The sequence below is a fragment of the Diachasma alloeum genome, unplaced genomic scaffold (assembly GCF_001412515.2).
Source record: "Diachasma alloeum isolate Michigan unplaced genomic scaffold, Dall2.0 Dall_scaffold_00336, whole genome shotgun sequence".
Taxonomy (NCBI): Eukaryota; Metazoa; Arthropoda; class Insecta; order Hymenoptera; family Braconidae; genus Diachasma; species Diachasma alloeum.
In genome coordinates, this window is record NW_021680475.1 from 622,022 (window position 1) to 642,440 (window position 20,419).

Consider the following 20,419-nt stretch of genomic DNA (forward strand, 5'->3'; position numbering starts at 1 on the left):
GAAAGAGCGGGTCGAGAAGAAATGGCGTGCAGAAGTCTTTAAAGATGACAAATCTCTCTAATGATGTCCTTTTTCAATTGAAAAGCGCAATTGTGACAACATTGTCCAGTGGGGTCTAGGAGTCTCCCCTGGTTCAAAACCATCTTTAGAGGCCCTAGCACGCCATTTCTCGACCCGCTCTTTCATTTGAGCCCAAAAAAAACATTCATATTTTGTCTGACATCTCTGCTACAAACTCGGGTCATCAACTCGGGCTTTCAATTGAAAGCCCGAGTTGATGACCCGAGTTTGTAGCAAAGATGTCAGACAAGATATGAATGATTTTTTGGGCTCCAATGAAAGAGCGGGTCGAGAAATGGCGTGCAGAAGTCTTTAAAGATGACAAATCTCTCTAAAGATGATGTCCTTTTTCAATTGAAAAGCGCAATTGTGACGACATTGTCCAGTGGGGTCTAGGAGTCTCCCCTGGTTCAAAACCATCTTTAGAGGCCCTAGCACGCCATTTCTCGACCCGCTCTTTCATTGGAGCCCAAAAAATCATTCATATCTTGTCTGACATCTTTGCTACAAACTCGGGTCATCAACTCGGGCTTTCAATTGAAAGCCCGAGTTGATGACCCGAGTTTGTAGCAAAGATGTCAGACAAGATATGAATGATTTTTTGGGCTCCAATGAAAGAGCGGGTCGAGAAATGGCGTGCAGAAGTCTTTAAAGATGACAAATCTCTCTAAAGATGATGTCCTTTTTCAATTGAAAAGCGCAATTGTGACGACATTGTCCAGTGGGGTCTAGGAGTCTCCCCTGGTTCAAAACCATCTTTAGAGGCCCTAGCACGCCATTTCTCGACCCGCTCTTTCATTGGAGCCCAAAAAATCATTCATATCTTGTCTGACATCTTTGCTACAAACTCGGGTCATCAACTCGGGCTTTCAATTGAAAGCCCGAGTTGATGACCCGAGTTTGTAGCAAAGATGTCAGACAAGATATGAATGATTTTTTGGGCTCCAATGAAAGAGCGGGTCGAGAAATGGCGTGCAGAAGTCTTTAAAGATGACAAATCTCTCTAAAGATGATGTCCTTTTTCAATTGAAAAGCGCAATTGTGACGACATTGTCCAGTGGGGTCTAGGAGTCTCCCCTGGTTCAAAACCATCTTTAGAGGCCCTAGCACGCCATTTCTCGACCCGCTCTTTCATTGGAGCCCAAAAAATCATTCATATCTTGTCTGACATCTTTGCTACAAACTCGGGTCATCAACTCGGGCTTTCAATTGAAAGCCCGAGTTGATGACCCGAGTTTGTAGCAAAGATGTCAGACAAGATATGAATGATTTTTTGGGCTCCAATGAAAGAGCGGGTCGAGAAATGGCGTGCAGAAGTCTTTAAAGATGACAAATCTCTCTAAAGATGATGTCCTTTTTCAATTGAAAAGCGCAATTGTGACGACATTGTCCAGTGGGGTCTAGGAGTCTCCCCTGGTTCAAAACCATCTTTAGAGGCCCTAGCACGCCATTTCTCGACCCGCTCTTTCATTGGAGCCCAAAAAATCATTCATATCTTGTCTGACATCTTTGCTACAAACTCGGGTCATCAACTCGGGCTTTCAATTGAAAGCCCGAGTTGATGACCCGAGTTTGTAGCAAAGATGTCAGACAAGATATGAATGATTTTTTGGGCTCCAATGAAAGAGCGGGTCGAGAAATGGCGTGCAGAAGTCTTTAAAGATGACAAATCTCTCTAAAGATGATGTCCTTTTTCAATTGAAAAGCGCAATTGTGACGACATTGTCCAGTGGGGTCTAGGAGTCTCCCCTGGTTCAAAACCATCTTTAGAGGCCCTAGCACGCCATTTCTCGACCCGCTCTTTCATTGGAGCCCAAAAAATCATTCATATCTTGTCTGACATCTTTGCTACAAACTCGGGTCATCAACTCGGGCTTTCAATTGAAAGCCCGAGTTGATGACCCGAGTTTGTAGCAAAGATGTCAGACAAGATATGAATGATTTTTTGGGCTCCAATGAAAGAGCGGGTCGAGAAATGGCGTGCAGAAGTCTTTAAAGATGACAAATCTCTCTAAAGATGATGTCCTTTTTCAATTGAAAAGCGCAATTGTGACGACATTGTCCAGTGGGGTCTAGGAGTCTCCCCTGGTTCAAAACCATCTTTAGAGGCCCTAGCACGCCATTTCTCGACCCGCTCTTTCATTGGAGCCCAAAAAATCATTCATATCTTGTCTGACATCTTTGCTACAAACTCGGGTCATCAACTCGGGCTTTCAATTGAAAGCCCGAGTTGATGACCCGAGTTTGTAGCAAAGATGTCAGACAAGATATGAATGATTTTTTGGGCTCCAATGAAAGAGCGGGTCGAGAAATGGCGTGCAGAAGTCTTTAAAGATGACAAATCTCTCTAAAGATGATGTCCTTTTTCAATTGAAAAGCGCAATTGTGACGACATTGTCCAGTGGGGTCTAGGAGTCTCCCCTGGTTCAAAACCATCTTTAGAGGCCCTAGCACGCCATTTCTCGACCCGCTCTTTCATTTGAGCCCAAAAAAAACATTCATATTTTGTCTGACATCTCTGCTACAAACTCGGGTCATCAACTCGGGCCTTCAATTGAAAGCCCGACAAAATATGAATGTTTTTTTGGCCTCGGGTCTTCAATTGAAGGCCCGAGTTGAAGACCCGAGTTTGTAGCAAAGATGTCAGACAAGATATGAATGTTTTTTTGGCCTCGGGTCTTCAACTCGGGCTTTCAATTGAAAGCCCGACAAAATATGAATGTTTTTTTGGCCTCGGGTCTTCAACTCGGGCTTTCAATTGAAAGCCCGACAAAATATGAATGTTTTTTTGGCCTCGGGTCTTCAACTCGGGCTTTCAATTGAAGGCCCGAGTTGAAGACCCGAGGCCAAAAAAACATTCATATCTTGTCTGACATCTTTGTTACAAACTCGGGTCTTCAACTCGGGCTTTCAGTTGAAGTGCCGAGTTGTAGACATGAGTTTGTAGCAGCGATGCCTGACAAGATATGAATGTTTTTTGGGGCTCAAACGAAAGAGCGGGTCGAGAAATGACGTGCTAGGACCTCTAAAGATGGTTTTAAACCAGGGAAGACTCTTAGAACCCAATGTTCTATACATACTCCTAGACCCCATTGTCCTCCTAGACAATGATGTCACAACTCTGCTTTTCAATTGAAAACAGATATCATCTTTAGAGACATTTGACATGTTTAGAGGCTCTAGGACATCATTTCTCGGCACGCTCTTTCATTTGAGCCCAAAAAAACATTCATATCTTGTCTGACATCTTTGTTACAAACTCGGGTCTTCAACTCGGGCTTTCAGTTGAAGTGCCGAGTTGTAGACATGAGTTTGTAGCAGCGATGCCTGACAAGATATGAATGTTTTTTGGGGCTCAAACGAAAGAGCGGGTCGAGAAATGACGTGCTAGGACCTCTAAAGATGGTTTTAAACCAGGGAAGACTCTTAGAACCCAATGTTCTATACATACTCCTAGACCCCATTGTCCTCCTAGACAATGATGTCACAACTCTGCTTTTCAATTGAAAACAGATATCATCTTTAGAGACATTTGTCATGTTTAGAGGCTCTAGCACGTCATTTCTCGACCCGCTCTTTCATTTGAGCCCAAAAAAACATTCATATCTTGTCTGACATCGCTGCTACAAACTCGGGCCTACAACTCGGGCCTTCAATTGAAAGACCGAGTTGAAGACCGAGTTGAAAAATGAATACTAATCATGCAATAATCAGTTGATATTGATGGCGAGGAATGATTTTATCAAGAAATCAGACTTTATTATCGCTTATTATGAAGCCTATAGACGTCTAAAAAGTACAATGCCAAATTTTGCCACTGCGCAACTTCTCCACGCACATTCATCATGGCGGCCGGCTACTGGCAGAGAATGGGCGGCTTGGCGTTCGTCCGCAGATTTTCGGTGAGAAAAGGGATAAAACCGGAAAAATGAATACTAATCATGTAATAATCAGTTGATATTGATGGCGAGGAATGATTTTATCAAGAAATCAGACTTTATTATCGCTTATTATGAAGCCTATAGACGTCTAAAAAGTACAATGCCAAATTTTGCCACTGCGCAACTTCTCCACGCACATTCATCATGGCGGCCGGCTACGGGCAGAGAATGGATGCTTTGGCGTTCCTCCGCGAATTTTCGGTGAGAAAAGGGATAAAACCGGGAAAATGAATACTAATCATGCAATAATCAGTTAATATTGCTGGCGAGGAGTGATTTTATTAAGAAATTGGACTTTATTGGACTACATATCACAAAACCTAGACATCTAACGAGTCAACGCTAAATATCGTCAGTGCGCAACTTCTCTACGCACATCCATCATGGCGACCGGCCATTGTTACTGAACGGGGGGCTTTGGCGCGTTTACTCAATGAATTCTAAAGGAAAAAGAGAATAAAACTCTGGAATGGAACATGGACCATTGAACAATGAGTTGACAATGATGGAGAGTAACGATTTTATGGTGAACTTTGGATTTATTGTGATGAATTACGAGTGCTATAGGACTAAAACGTCATTTCTATGTGATCGACATAATTGTGACGTCGCAAGATGACGCCTGCTGTGTAATTCTGGAAAAAGTGACAATGTTTGGTGTTTTAATGAGTCTATTGACTTCCTAAATAATTAAAAATTCAATTCAAAAGTGAAATGATTGTGGAATGGAGGACTCAGTGGATTTTATGAGTGAATTTGTGGTTATGAAAAGTTTCATAGTACTTTCGGGAGTTCCGTTATTGCCGATGTGTTTATAAAATACGCGAGATGGAGATCGGTGTGTTATTAAATCGATGGTGAGTGTTTGTTTGCCCGAGTAAATATTCGGAGTATTTTATTTAAATTCGAAAAATCGCGAGTGAAGTACGGAAAAGTGATTGAGAAGAAAGTGAAAAGTAGAATTGTGGGAGTAGGAGTGTAGTATATGCCAAGCTGCCGGGTGTTTCAACGACCGGTGAGTCCCTCAAAATATTAATTTCTTTATTCTTTGATTGTTGATAACTTTGAGAGTAGGGGAGAGTAAAATATTGAAACACAGAAGCCTCTTCAGATTGTAAAGGAAGGCCACCGAGACATAAATTAAGAAATTTCAATAATTATTTAAACTTTCGAAAAATCTCATTAAAAGCTATAAAAAACGTTATTATAAAAATTCCGGTATCTCCCTTAGATTCGGAGATATTCTTCGAAAACTCAGCTAAGAGCTGAATCGGCTGAAACCGTTTTACCGCCCATTCGCTACTAAATTATGTCTTATATTTTGCGATAAATTCCACACGAGAAATGTTTAAAAAAAGAGTTTTTCAGAAGGAATACAGCCTGGATGCCATTCCTCCCGAAAATATCTAAAACTGATAATTGATAATTACAGCTGAAAACCTGTTTCAACAAAGCACGTCAGTCCCTTGAATCCAATTAAATGCCGGAATAACTCATTCAAGAATCTAGAGATTGAATCGATAATTTAAATGCTGTTGTCAAGACAACAGTAAACAATCAAGCCCTTTGACATTACTTGCTCTCGTGTAAGTACCCGAAATTCAATGCAGTTGAAAATTTTTTTCATTGCCATTGCAATTACCGAATCATCTTCATCCGGAGAAAAAAGACTCGTGAAATAATTTTCGTTATGGCGACTCCTGTCCTGCAGAGTAGTCTTTTACGGATTGAAAACCGATGTAATAAATAACGCGCATTACATCACTGATAACGATAATAATTTTTTTCGCGGCGCACAGTGACTTTTCACCATTCGCCCGCGAATTAAAAATTTGTCTCTCCCCTCCTAATTGAAATTAAGGGATGAAAAAAAAGCTGTTTGACGGAGGACTAAATTACCCATCAATTAACCCTCTTTCATCCCTTAATCTTTTTAACAAAAAAATATAAACTGCCATGAAACTGGGGGGCCAGTAAGAAAAATAATTCTTTCGCAGCGCACACTGACTTTTCACCATTCGCCCGGTAATTAAAAATTCACCTCTCCCCTCCTAACTGAGATTAAGGGATGAAAAAAGGGCAGTTCGATTAAAAATTCACTTCTCCGATGGACGACTCAGAATTGCGTTTTTCCACTTCCTACACCCTATACAAGATAAATTGAATTATTTTTTTTTTGCGATTTCGTTTTTCGCGTTTATCTCGGAAACTATGAGAGATAGAGCCTTAAATCCTATTCCATTCGATTCCTGAGGAAATTTGGGTTCCCTGTAGGCAGATGGACGGCTCAGAATTGCGTTTTTCCACTTACTACACCCTATAGAACATAAATTAAATTAATTTTTTTGGCGATTTCGTTTTTCGCGATTATCTCGGAAACTATGAGAGATAGAGCCTTAAAACCAAATTTGGGTTCCCTATAGGAAGGTAGCCGGCTCAGAATTGCGTTTTTCCACTTCCTAGACCCTATACAAGATGAATTAAATTAATTTTTTTTTGCGATTTCGTTTTTCGCGATTATCTCGGGAACTATGAGAGATAGAGCCTTAAAACCTATTCCATTCGATTCCTGAGGAAATTTGGGTTCCCTATAGGCAGATGGACGGCTCAGAATTGCGTTTTTCCACTTCCTACACCCTATACCAGATAAATTAAATTAATTTTTTTTGGCGATTTCGTTTTTCGCGATTATCTCGGAAACTATGAGAGATAGAGCCTTAAAACCTATTCCATTCGATTCCTGAGGAAATTTGGGTTCCCTATAGGCAGATGGACGGCTCAGAATTGCGTTTTTCCACTTCCTACACCCTATACAAGATAAATTAAATTAATTTTTTTTGGCATTTTCGTTTTTCGCGATTATCTCGGAAACTATGAGAGATAGAGCCTTAAAACCTATTCCATTCGATTCCTGAGGAAATTTGGGTTCCGTATAGGCAGATGGACGGCTCAGAATTGCGTTTTTCCACTTCCTACACCCTATACAAGATGAATTAAATTAATTTTTTTTGGCATTTTCGTTTTTCGCGATTATCTCGGAAACTATGAGAGATAGAGCCTTAAAACCTATTCCATTCGATTCCTGAGGAAATTTGGGTTCCGTATAGGCAGATGGACGGCTCAGAATTGCGTTTTTCCACTTCCTACACCCTATACAAGATGAATTAAATTAATTTTTTTTGGCATTTTCGTTTTTCGCGATTATCTCGGAAACTATGAGAGATAGAGCCTTAAAACCTATTCCATTCGATTCCTGAGGAAATTTGGGTTCCGTATAGGCAGATGGACGGCTCAGAATTGCGTTTTTCCACTTCCTACACCCTATACAAGATGAATTAAATTAATTTTTTTTGGCATTTTCGTTTTTCGCGATTATCTCGGAAACTATGAGAGATAGAGCCTTAAAACCTATTCCATTCGATTCCTGAGGAAATTTGGGTTCCGTATAGGCAGATGGACGGCTCAGAATTGCGTTTTTCCACTTCCTACACCCTATACAAGATGAATTAAATTAATTTTTTTTGGCATTTTCGTTTTTCGCGATTATCTCGGAAACTATGAGAGATAGAGCCTTAAAACCTATTCCATTCGATTCCTGAGGAAATTTGGGTTCCGTATAGGCAGATGGACGGCTCAGAATTGCGTTTTTCCACTTCCTACACCCTATACAAGATGAATTAAATTAATTTTTTTTGGCATTTTCGTTTTTCGCGATTATCTCGGAAACTATGAGAGATAGAGCCTTAAAACCTATTCCATTCGATTCCTGAGGAAATTTGGGTTCCGTATAGGCAGATGGACGGCTCAGAATTGCGTTTTTCCACTTCCTACACCCTATACAAGATGAATTAAATTAATTTTTTTTGGCATTTTCGTTTTTCGCGATTATCTCGGAAACTATGAGAGATAGAGCCTTAAAACCTATTCCATTCGATTCCTGAGGAAATTTGGGTTCCGTATAGGCAGATGGACGGCTCAGAATTGCGTTTTTCCACTTCCTACACCCTATACAAGATGAATTAAATTAATTTTTTTTGGCATTTTCGTTTTTCGCGATTATCTCGGAAACTATGAGAGATAGAGCCTTAAAACCTATTCCATTCGATTCCTGAGGAAATTTGGGTTCCGTATAGGCAGATGGACGGCTCAGAATTGCGTTTTTCCACTTCCTACACCCTATACAAGATGAATTAAATTAATTTTTTTTGGCATTTTCGTTTTTCGCGATTATCTCGGAAACTATGAGAGATAGAGCCTTAAAACCTATTCCATTCGATTCCTGAGGAAATTTGGGTTCCGTATAGGCAGATGGACGGCTCAGAATTGCGTTTTTCCACTTCCTACACCCTATACAAGATGAATTAAATTAATTTTTTTTGGCATTTTCGTTTTTCGCGATTATCTCGGAAACTATGAGAGATAGAGCCTTAAAACCTATTCCATTCGATTCCTGAGGAAATTTGGGTTCCGTATAGGCAGATGGACGGCTCAGAATTGCGTTTTTCCACTTCCTACACCCTATACAAGATGAATTAAATTAATTTTTTTTGGCATTTTCGTTTTTCGCGATTATCTCGGAAACTATGAGAGATAGAGCCTTAAAACCTATTCCATTCGATTCCTGAGGAAATTTGGGTTCCGTATAGGCAGATGGACGGCTCAGAATTGCGTTTTTCCACTTCCTACACCCTATACAAGATGAATTAAATTAATTTTTTTTGGCATTTTCGTTTTTCGCGATTATCTCGGAAACTATGAGAGATAGAGCCTTAAAACCTATTCCATTCGATTCCTGAGGAAATTTGGGTTCCGTATAGGCAGATGGACGGCTCAGAATTGCGTTTTTCCACTTCCTACACCCTATACAAGATGAATTAAATTAATTTTTTTTGGCATTTTCGTTTTTCGCGATTATCTCGGAAACTATGAGAGATAGAGCCTTAAAACCTATTCCATTCGATTCCTGAGGAAATTTGGGTTCCGTATAGGCAGATGGACGGCTCAGAATTGCGTTTTTCCACTTCCTACACCCTATACAAGATGAATTAAATTAATTTTTTTTGGCATTTTCGTTTTTCGCGATTATCTCGGAAACTATGAGAGATAGAGCCTTAAAACCTATTCCATTCGATTCCTGAGGAAATTTGGGTTCCGTATAGGCAGATGGACGGCTCAGAATTGCGTTTTTCCACTTCCTACACCCTATACAAGATGAATTGAATTAAATTTTTTTGGCACTTTCGTTCTTCGCGATTATCTCGGAAACTATGAGAGATAGCCTTAAAAAAGATCCGATCAATTAGCCCCTCATGTATAGATATTCCAAATTTTTATTTTTTTCCTCATTGAAGTAGTTTTGAAGCAAATTACGAGCTATTAAAAAACATTTGCTCGTTAGGACTTTTTTTCAAATAAATTTTTGAAAAATCACCCCTGAAAAAAAGGCGTTATCCCCCCTATTTCATTATTTTCAAAAAATTTTATCACCAATCGGTAGCAAATTGTTTGAAGATTTTTGCGAGTTAAGAAAAAATCGTCAATGCACTCCTATTATTGTGTAAATTAACAATTCCAATTTCAACTGAAAACCAGAGTTGATGACCCGAGTTTGTAGCAGAGATGTCAGACAAGATATGAATGTTTTTTTGGGCTCAAATGAAAGAGTGGTACGAGAAAGGGGGGGCAGAATTCTTTAAAGATGACAAATCTTTCTAAAGATGACNGGAAATAATGAAATAGGGGGGATAACGCCTTTTTTTCAGGGGTGATTTTTCAAAAATTTATTTTAAAAAAGGTACTAACTAGCAAATGTTTTTTATTAGCTCGCGATTTTCTTCAAAACTACTTCATTGAGGAAAAAAATAAAAATTTGGAATATCTATACATGAGGGGCTAATTGATCGGATCTCATCCATGTGCCTATAGAGAACCCAAATTTCCTCAGGAATCGAATGGAATAGGTTTTAAGGCTCTATCTCTCATAGTTCCCGAGATAATCGCGAAAACCGAAATCGCCAAAAAAATTAATTCAATTCATGTTCTATAGGGTGTAGGAAGTGGAAAAAAGCAATTCTGAGCCGTCCATTTTCCCATAGGGAACCCAAATTTCCTCAGGAATCGAATGGAATAGGTTTTAAGGCTCTATCTCTCATAGTTCCCGAGATAATCGCGAAAACCGAAATCGCCAAAAAAATTAATTCAATTCATGTTCTATAGGGTGTAGGAAGTGGAAAAAAGCAATTCTGAGCCGTCCATTTTCCCATAGGGAACCCAAATTTCCTCAGGAATCGAATGGAATAGGTTTTAAGGCTCTATCTGCTATAGTTTACGAGATAATCGCGACAAACGAAATCGTCAAAAATATTCTGATAAAAATTCTTGTAGGTTCTCTTTGAATTATATTTTAGAGAGAAAAAAATTTCCGCTTCACCCAGCCGGGAATCGAACCCGGGTCTCCCAGATACGCGCCGGGCACTCTTACTAAGCTACCGGGAAACAGAAATTCATTCTCAAATTCACCTCACATACCGCCTAAAGATCAAAATGAAGATCATGAACAGAGACATTCAGCAGTGTCCATCCGATAATATTTTCACCAATTTATTTTAAAGCAAGAAAGAAATGTTTGTCCAGAATTTTTCACAAATACGAGTTTTATTAAGCAAGAATTTTCTATCCAATGGAAGGCACTTTTGTGGCATTAATTTTCATAATCGTCAAAATAATTTAAAAAAACTACAGTACAATTAACAAAGAAAGTGTTATGAATTCTGGCGTCCAACGCAGATCGTCGTTTGTACTTCGATTTATAAAACACAAAATAAAATAATAATAAAATGAAAGCCTTTACCAACTCAATTTAACATTTCGAATAATTCTCACTTCATCTCAAAGAAGACTGATCCTCGGACAAAATATGAAGACACTTGTTTGTAGTCAGAGAAGACCCTTTAACATTTCCTCTCATAAATCTCATCAATTAAAAATTACTTAATGAGCACGAAAAATCAACTTATTACGGTTCGCAATTTCACCGAATTCTCCCTGAATAAAAAAATACAATTAAATCTGGACACTCTGAAGAGCAAAATGTATATCATCAGCAGAGACATTCAGTAATATCCTCTGCATGATATCCATCCTCGAGTGTTCACAAAGCAGAAGTCTATTAGCACTCAACATGGAGCAGATTTCCAGGGACTGACTAATATTAGGAGTTTTCACTCCTTCAAACGAGCACAGTGCCTCCAACTGCTTGTAGACATTCTGGAAAACAGCCTCCTCGACTCCAGTACGACTGATCTCAGCGCAGACAGCTTGAAGGAAGACTTTCTCCATCTCCGAACAATGTTTAATAGCTTGCACCTTGGCACTGGCGATCATCTCCGTGAGAGCCTCATTGACATCCTGCATGGAGACTATTTTCCCTCCATTCGACTCCGCGATCTCTGTAGCCCTCCTACAAATGTCCAAAGCCCTCCTAGCATCCCCAGAGACTGCAGCAACCTTCCTGGCGACCAATTGTATAGCTTCACTCCTGAATGCATCCGAGTCCTTCAGTCTCGTCGTAACGATCTCCTGCAGCTGCTTGTGGTTATAAGGCTGGAACGTGAGACGAGTCAGCCCGAGCCTCGACGTAACCCTCCCCATGAGGACCCTCTCAGGAAGATCCATGGTGTTAGCAATAGTCAGGACCACCAGCTGAGCTCCTTGCTTACCAGGCCAGTCCAAAAGATTATAAACAACATCTTGACGTTTATTACACAGGAGATCAAGCTCATCAACAAGCAGAAGGGTCATGCCTCTATGTCCCATCGACTTCGTGAAACGTTTCTCCAGATTCTGGTAGGCTTGCTCCCAAGTCAGACTCTGCCCACTCAACTGCTTCAGGATCTGAACGTAAGCCTGCCTGGGTTCAGTCAGCTTCATTCCATTGATCTCCAGAAAATTAAACTCCTCGAGCTCTCCCTTTGACACTAATTTCCTCAGGCACCTGATGACCTCGTTCACTGTTGCTGTTTTCCCAGTCCCAGGGACGCCACTGATGTAGATGCATCCACTGCTGTGATCCAGCAGCTTTCGCTGGAGAAATGTGAATATGTCGTTGAATTCTTCCTCCCTGCAGGGGAGGGACTTAGGGACTGCACTCACGTGGAGCTGGGCTCTGGCTTCCTGAAGAGCTGTCTTCGGTTTTCCCACGTTTGCAGACCTCTGGTGCATGGAGGGAGTCAATGCTCCATGCTTCAGGGAAGGAGTTTGGAGTTTGGCTCTGCCTCTTTGCTTCGGAGTTACAGATTCTTCGGTGAGGGAAGCCAGTCTGGACACACGTTTTGGAGTCGTTGGTTCGTCCTCTGAGGAGGATGGCCTTCGAGCCCTCCTGGGGGTTCTGCCCTCCTCTGTCACCGACTTCTTCGGGGTCTTGGCTTCTTCGACAATTGTCACTGACTTTCTCGGGGTCATCGGGCTCTCCTGGGGGAGCAATCTCCTCTTCCTGTCGAAGGTCCTTCTGGGGAGGATCTCGTTATCACTCTCGTCTGTGTTCCCTTTATTCGTGTCGTTCTCGTTCCCCTCGTCTTCGTCCATATCTACGTGTAGAGGTGCCCTCGTGCTCCTTCGAGGTCTTCCACTGGGAGTCATGGGAACTGATTTGAGGATGCTAGATCTAGGGGTCTTGGGGTGGTTCGAACGACTCTTCGGTGTGGAAATTTCGTCCTGGGGGGGATCTCTCTTGGGGGTTTTTGCTTGACGAGACACTCGCTTTGGGGTGCCCATGGGATCCTTCAGATCAGGCGATTCTTCACAGTACTGAACTGGTTTTGTGTTTCTTGAAGGAGTTCTTCTGCCTGATTTAGCGTCTCCCAGTTTAGTTGATCTCTTAGGAGTTTTTATGGAGTCGTCCAAGTCACTGGGTTCCTCGTAATACTGAACAGGTTTTTTGTACCTTGTTGGGGTTCTCCTTCCTGGGGTGTTCTCCAGCCCAGTGTCTGTGAATCTCTTGGGGAGGACGATTGAAGTTCTAAGGGATGCTCTTCTCTCAAGTGAATCAGTCTCCAGAGGCTCGACTTTGTAGTTGCTCTGCTCAGTCGAACGTCTGAATTTCATCCTCAGGGATACTTCATCTTTGGTCGGAGTCTCCTGAGTCTTCCCTCGAGTTCTTGGGGAATTTCGAGGGGTGTTTGCATCAGCAATCCTCGCAGCAGTTCTTGGGGGCTCTTTTGGGGTGCCCACACCCTCAGTATTCCTCTTAGGCCTGTCGAAAATTTCCTCATCGTTGTCGGAATCTAACATAGAAGTTATGTCCTTCTCCGAGAACTTCTTGGTTCTCGGCTCTGGCTTTTTCACACTCATTGATTTTTTTATTATTATCTTCGTGTTGTTAGTCTCGTAGAGTTGGTAGATCACTGGGGAACCTGAAAAATCATGTTTTTGTAAGCGAGATTCAATTTTTGATGCAGGGAGTGCTTAAAATTAACAGTGTTGAATTGCTTTACAATATTCATGGCTGAAAAACTACTCCATCAATTGAAGTCGAGTTTAAATTAATTGCAAAGGAGAAGAAACCTATGTTACATTGGGAAAAATAATTATATTTCATCAACAATTCAGTGAGTTATCATTTTTGAAAAGTTCAGAGGGTTCATTCAATTATAATCCAGCAGAGGAATAGTAAAATTCTGCTGGTGTATTTTCAAATTGTGTTAAATCTAATACCCCGATAACAAAAGATTTCAGCACTGAAGGTCGAACGATATTTTTTGTTGAGAATTTCGTCAGCTACAGAAAAGGTCACGTAATGTAATTATTATATGATTAACAACAGTGTTAAAAATTTTTGGCGGATCGTTCCGATCCACTTCATGGAAATTTTCCCCAAGTGATGGTTTCATTGAGATTTCGAGGAATTTCGTCGTTGAAAACTCGCAGTTTGATGAAAAAATGAATAGAAAGTGTAAACTTCAAATCAAATACTCCATGAGAATTGAGAGAATTCAACAACATTCAGGTAAATGTATCCTTGAATTCTCAACTCATTGATTTTTCAATAACAACATGAATGAAAATTTCATGTAAATTAGTTGTTAAAAACATAAATTTAGAAAATAATTTTTATAATACACCGCTTGAAATTTTCTATCACGTTACAGTTCCACTGAAATTTCAAGGACTTTCGGCAGCAAAAATTCACAATTTAATGAGAAAGTAAATGAAAACTGTCAATTTCAGTTCAATTATTTCAGAAAAATTTATAAAATTCAGGTGAACATTCTTGACTAATGTTTTTAATCCACTGAAAATTCAACCAAATTTGTTCGTGAATATCTATTTTTTAAATGAAAATTGAAGAAAATTGGGAGATTGTCCCCCTCCTGCTGCTAAAAAGATGTGGAAATCTCTTAAGTTTCGACAGAACTTTGAAATTTCCCTTTTTTTCCCCTCGCAATCGCATTCAATATCGCTCTCTTCGAAAATAATCCTGAACTCTCCATAAGAATTCAAGTCTTTTCTACCACTCAAAAACATCTCATTTCTCAAACTATTCAGTACGCAGAATTGTTTTGAAATTTATTATAATTTATATTCACCAGTGAACGGAATTTCAGGAGAGCGAAATGAATCGTCCTCAATCGAACTGTCACTCTTCGACCTCTTTCGTTTGGGAACCTTATCAGGGGTCCTCAATGAGTCTTCTCCCTCCTCGATTATCTCAACTGAGTTCTGAGATACAGACAGAACTGTCTCCTCCCCAATTATTCTCCTCCTCACAATATTTCTCGCCTCCCCAATTAACTGAATAGAATCGTCAGACTCGCACTCCAAATCCTGGCTAATTTCAGTAACAGTGTCCGAGAGGTTAGACTCTTCCTCACTGCCGCTGCTCTCCAGGAATGCCGTCAAATTCTCAGGCGAAGTGAATTTTCGATTCCTCTCGGGTTTGTTGTGGCCATAACGGTCAGTCGAACGATAACCATTGTCATCGCAGACGAGCACTGACATTATCGAGTAGTCCTGCTGTTTATAGGAACGATTTCAGGCACTTGTTATGCAACGAGACAGGTATTACTATTAAATTGGTACTCACAGAGGGAGAATAAATAAAAACATCACAGTTGCGAGTGTATTTTTGATACAACCGAGTCAGCTAAAATATTCACTTCCACATGGATAATTATTGTCAACAAGTGTTCAGAGTTTGGCGGGAAATCACGTTAGATCATGAAGCGTTTTTGTTGAAGATCGAGAATCTGCGAGAGAATTTGAAAACTCAACGGGAATATCTGCCTTACCGGTGGAATTAATTTACCATGAGAGGAAAATCAGCGCCACGTTAGACATTCCACACGCATTGTTCCTCTCTGCTGATTTAGTTGGTGGTGTGGGAACGAATATTCGTTCAGTAAACCTTGTTTATTTTGTCGTGTTTTATACTGCTCCAACAATTAATAAACGTTGGAATAATTGAAAATGGAGACGCTATTAGAGCAACAGCGTCGTTATCACGAAGAGCGGGAGAGACTGATGGACGCGATGGTTAAGGAACTGCTCCACAAGAAGCCTGGACATCGGGAGAGTATCAATTCGGAGCATCGGTTGAAGATGCTGCTGGATCAGTTTATGGACAGCACAGGACAATTGCAGGAGTTGTATGAGGATAAAGATGGACAGCGCAAGGAAGAGGTAAGGATATGAGTGATGATGCATTGTCCGATTTTAAAAACTTCGTATCTGTTATGTCAACAATCTTAACCTCAAACCTCATGATGCGAACGAAATATTTGGCGTCAAATTAACGGATTTGGATTAATGAATTATTAATTAATGAATTAGATGTTTCATTTATCAATTGATGCATCAAGTGACTGGATAGTTTTTTTTCTTTATTAGCGACTGGATAGTTGATTAATCAATTGATGATTGATTGATTCCTCGTTGAACTAATTCAATTATCAATTAGGGGTGGGTGGGGTAAAATGGACACTTTTTTAAAATTATTCATAACTCAGAAACAAATCTATCAATTGAGCGCAGTGCAGGCTCACCACAAAGGGAAAGAATTGTTCTTTGTATTGAAAAAAAAAATATTGAATTTTATCAATATTTCAACCCCTCATTAACATTTAAAAAAAGTCAAAAGTGTCCGTTTTACCCCAACCTCCCCTACACAGATGAATTCAAAAGATGAATGATTGAACTATTGTTTAACGTCCAACTGAAAGCTTTGTATTTGTCGGATTTTTAAAAGTTGTAATTTTGCTCGAAAACTTCACGAACAATTTTAGAAGTGATTGTTAGAAGAGTAACATTGGATTCGATTTAGCAGAGGAAAATTATGAAATTGAGAATATCATTTCACGTTCAATGGAATCGTAAATTTTTGAGGAGCAGAAAGACGATAATTTCCTACCTCACTCCAATTTTCAATCGAAACAGAAATGTTCAGTACCGAATTACGCTGAATTTTTGATAAGTTGAAAATTCAAGAATAAATTTACCTCAAGTTTCCTGATTTTTCTTCATTCTCCCTGAATAAAGAAGAAAGATGAAATAAATTTACTTGATAGATGTTCTTTGATTCCCCGAATGAATATTTTTCCGAAGACTAATGGAAATGGGTCACGAAATAAATTATTAAACGCAGTGAATTTACTTTTCATTGTCTTTTTTTATTAACATGGCACGAGTAAGAAACGTTTGTACTCTACGAACTGCTCCAGAAAATAAAATACCGGTCACAAAGACCAAAAGAATATCGTCACCTATCGACAGAGAACTCTCAATTCTTTCTCCCCATGGAGTTATGGTTCATGTTTATATTAACTCTCCGGTACTTTCTACGTCAATTTGTTTTTGTACGCTTAATGTCATCAAATAAGTTCTCAGTAAAGAGCTATATAATCCAACAAAGGCAGACAAACTGACAAATTCATAAGGATAGCTCCAGACGAAAACAGAAGTGGAAAAAGAAGAAAAAGAATGAGAAAATGGAATATAAACTCATTACATTTTACAGTTTTTTAAGTTAATCAATTAATTAATTAATTAGTTGAGTTCTCATGTAAAAAACATTAAGAAATTGATTGACTGTTTAATCAATTAGTGAGATTATTCATCAATCAATCCATTAAACAGTAAGTTCTATTCATTGATTGATCGATTTTCCCATTGATTCAATTATATAGGCATTAACTCGTGAATTTGTTATGTACAGGTCCAAGCTCTGTCTGGTCCCAACGAATTCTCCGAGTTCTACACACGTCTGAAGTCCATAAAAGAGTTCTATCGTCGTCACCCGAACGAAATAAGTGTTCCAATGTCCGTGGAATTCGAGGAGCTAGCAAAAATGCGTGAGAATCCAACGGAGGAGCTCTCAAACCTCGTGGAATTCACCGACGAGGAGGGTTACGGTAAATACCTGGACCTCCACGAGTGCTACGAGAAGTACGTCAACCTCAAGGGAATCGAGAAGATTGACTACATAACATACTTATCGACTTTCGATCACCTGTTCGATATTCCCAGAGAGCGCAAGAACGCAGAATATCGTCGTTATGTTGAGGCACTGCTGGAGTATCTAGCTGAGTACATAGGCCGAGTTAAACCTATTCATGACATACACGCAGATTTGGTAGAGTGTCAGAAGGATTTTGAGGTGCAGTGGGAGAACTGCACATTCCCAGGGTGGCCCAAGGAGACTGGCAGTGCGCTGGCCAATGTTGGAGCTCACCTGGAGCTCTCTGGCTTCTCCTCTTGGGAGGAACTTGCCTCTCTAGGTCTCGACCGTTTGAAATCAGCTCTGATGGCGTTGGGACTGAAATGTGGAGGGACTCTGGAGGAAAGAGCCCAGAGACTATGGAAAACCAAGAATGGCGCACAGCTCGATCCCAATTCTCTAGTCAAGAACAGAAATAAGAAGGCTAGAAAGGGAAAGGACAATGAGAAGCAGAAGGAAATTGCACGACTGGAGGCACAAGTTTATAAACTGGCGGAGTTGGTATCGAATCAGCGAGTTGCTACCAAAGAAAATGTCCAGAGGAAGCAGGCTAGGACTGAAGGGGAGCGAGGAGATTCAGATGCTGAGGCCAGTGCCAGTGAGTCGGAGGAAGAGGATGATAATGAAGTCCCATACAACCCCAAGAATTTACCCTTGGGATGGGATGGAAAGCCGATTCCCTATTGGCTTTATAAATTGCATGGACTCAACATCAGTTATAATTGCGAGATCTGTGGTAATTTCACGTACAAAGGTCCTAAGGCGTTCCAGAGGCATTTCGCTGAGTGGCGACATGCTCATGGCATGCGTTGTTTGGGCATCCCGAACACAGCACATTTTGCTAATGTGACGCAGATTGAGGATGCACTTGCTTTGTGGGAGAAGTTGAAGGCGCAGAAGCAGGCTGAGAGGTGGCAGCCTGAGCAGGAGGAGGAGTTTGAAGATTCCCTCGGAAATGTTGTCAATAGGAAGACTTATGAGGATCTCAAACGACAGGGACTACTTTGAATTTATTTATCAGGTTGTATTATGTGGAATAATAAATATTGGAATTTTGTGTAGCTTTGATAGGGAAAATCAATTTTTACTACGTAAAATATTAAATATATTTGTTTTTAAGGTAACCACTAAGAGGAACGATTCATTGTCAATGGATTATGTATTAGAGAAAATTATTTGCACGACTCATATAGAGAAAAACAATTTTCTAGCTTCCAGAACAACGTTACTGATTTTGAGACACTCATGGTTCTATGGGGCATTCTAGAAAGAATAATAAACTGGTTACTTTCAGAGCAAAAATCTTGAAATACAGTACCAAAAAATAAGTGAGAAAAGTTTTTTCTGTTTCGTATATTCTGTGTTTATTACAGATCGGATGCTAGATTCTTTGGAGTTTTCTACTTGTCTGTGTTTAGATGTTTGAGACCTGGGCCTACCCCCTCAGATTCAGTTTTTATGCGATTTATACATATTATTTTTCATCATTATTTATTCATTTATCCATTGAAAGGGAGTTAATGTCCGCTTTTATTATGTTTAGATTTGAGAAAAAAATGAGAAGTTATCTTTAAAAATTGTCACGATGAACAATTCACGTTGTAAGGTTTATGAAATTCGGTGCATCTAACAGTGAAATCGGTTCCATTTTCCAAGTATGATGATGCAAGCTTTTGTGAAAAAAGTCCACCAATTTTCATATCAATTCTCTATTAGAAGATTGTTGAAACATTTTCCGTTAGCAATCTATTTCGCCAAGCTTATGCTGAACTTTCAAGGTCTGCGTGGGCTTTTCAAGATTAATTTTCACATTTCAAAGTTTATGAAGCTTAACAAATATAGTGAATAAATTACACATACATGTATAATAAAAAAAAAATTAATATTCATTTTTTATTCATAATCTAAGATAAAATATTATATAAAATATTCCTAAGTCTAGCATATCCTTGGCGAAATAGATTGCTGACCAAAAATATTTCACCTATTTTTTAATGGGGGATATAAATATTTCTATGAATGAAAAATGCTGAAACTTGTGTTGACACCCTATTCGTAGCTTTCTTCACTGTATAGGGCAATAGGGCTATATAGGGCAATCTTCAGTGAAATTTAGCTATTCGTGTTGGATTCCATGATAATCATCAAATCCAATATTTGTAGAGATGGCTATTGAAAATCGTATAATTTTTCTACTGATTTATGGATGTATCAGCCATGTGTTTCCTCAATCGTCCAATTTGTAACGGCCAGCAAAAGAATAAAAACCCAAATGATTATTTTTTACATCTAAGTTTATTTTTCACGTGATGAAATGTCACAGAATGTATAATTAAAAGGAGACACCGAATTATCACATACATTCATAAATACACTAGATATTGCGTAATTGTCCGAGGGACGGAGAACAATTTTCATTTCTCTGCAGCACACCAACTAATTTACAACATTTACCGACTGACACTTAAGTACATACGAGTTTACGCATACATGAGTACATAAGAAAGGAAAATTATTCCCTCAATTCTCAGATCCTTAAAAATTACTGATACGGGACCACTAAACTGTCGTGTGATTTCATTAAAATTATGGCGTTAGATAGACAAATCTCAGCTTCTAACTGCTAGCTACCTCTTGAAGTAGCTCTACCCTTCGGCCGGGCTACGTTGTACTTTTGGATATTTTCAGTTTTTAAATTTTTCAACTAAATTGCATGGAAAAATTTGAAAAAATTCATACCCAGTCAGTATTATCTAAATTAAATTTCGCAAAATATTGATATTTCTTCAAACATTTCTCTCTTATAAATAAATAATAAAACTTGTTTGCAAAATGGTGGATTATTTTTTATGAGGTGTCAAAAAAATTCTTTATTTTTTCACATCTAATGAAAAAAAATCCAGATTTTAATCTTTGATTACAATGGAAA

General features: G+C 39.4%; 2 protein-coding genes across 4 annotated transcripts; one reads left to right on the top strand and one right to left on the bottom strand.

The window, feature by feature from the left end:
• Positions 1-10,637: 10,637 nt before the first annotated feature.
• LOC107040508 (origin recognition complex subunit 1) lies at positions 10,638-15,255 on the bottom strand. 3 transcript variants are annotated; one of them, XM_015260626.1, is made up of 3 exons: positions 15,082-15,255; positions 14,585-15,008; positions 10,638-13,411 (listed from the first exon to the last, which is right to left on the bottom strand). In XM_015260626.1, the coding sequence occupies exons 2-3, from the start codon at positions 14,994-14,996 to the stop codon at positions 11,064-11,066; spliced, it is 2,760 nt and encodes a 919-aa protein (XP_015116112.1). In that variant the 5' UTR covers positions 14,997-15,008; positions 15,082-15,255; the 3' UTR covers positions 10,638-11,063. The 3 variants fall into 3 exon arrangements, with proteins under 3 accessions (XP_015116112.1, XP_015116111.1, XP_015116110.1); XM_015260625.1 differs by having other exon boundaries at positions 14,585-15,011; XM_015260624.1 differs by having other exon boundaries at positions 14,585-15,255.
• Positions 15,256-15,328: 73 nt separating this feature from the next.
• On the top strand, positions 15,329-19,776 carry LOC107040509 (splicing factor 3A subunit 3). Its single transcript, XM_015260627.1, has 2 exons — positions 15,329-15,677; positions 17,209-19,776. Exons 1-2 carry the CDS (start codon positions 15,465-15,467, stop codon positions 18,496-18,498), a joined length of 1,503 nt encoding a protein of 500 aa, XP_015116113.1. The 5' UTR covers positions 15,329-15,464; the 3' UTR covers positions 18,499-19,776.
• Positions 19,777-20,419: the final 643 nt, after the last annotated feature.

Bases quoted from the DNA above. Each gene is read 5' to 3' on its own strand.
- LOC107040509 (XM_015260627.1), top strand. From the start codon at position 15,465: ATGGAGACGCTATTAGAGCAACAGCGTCGTTATCACGAAGAGCGGGAG. The intron at 15,678-17,208 runs GTAAGGATATGA...TGTTATGTACAG, and splicing joins ATGGACAGCGCAAGGAAGAG to GTCCAAGCTCTGTCTGGTCC.
- LOC107040508 (XM_015260626.1), bottom strand. From the start codon at position 14,996: ATGTCAGTGCTCGTCTGCGATGACAATGGTTATCGTTCGACTGACCGT. The intron at 13,412-14,584 runs GTGAATATAAAT...ATGATTTTTCAG, and splicing joins TCCTGAAATTCCGTTCACTG to GTTCCCCAGTGATCTACCAA.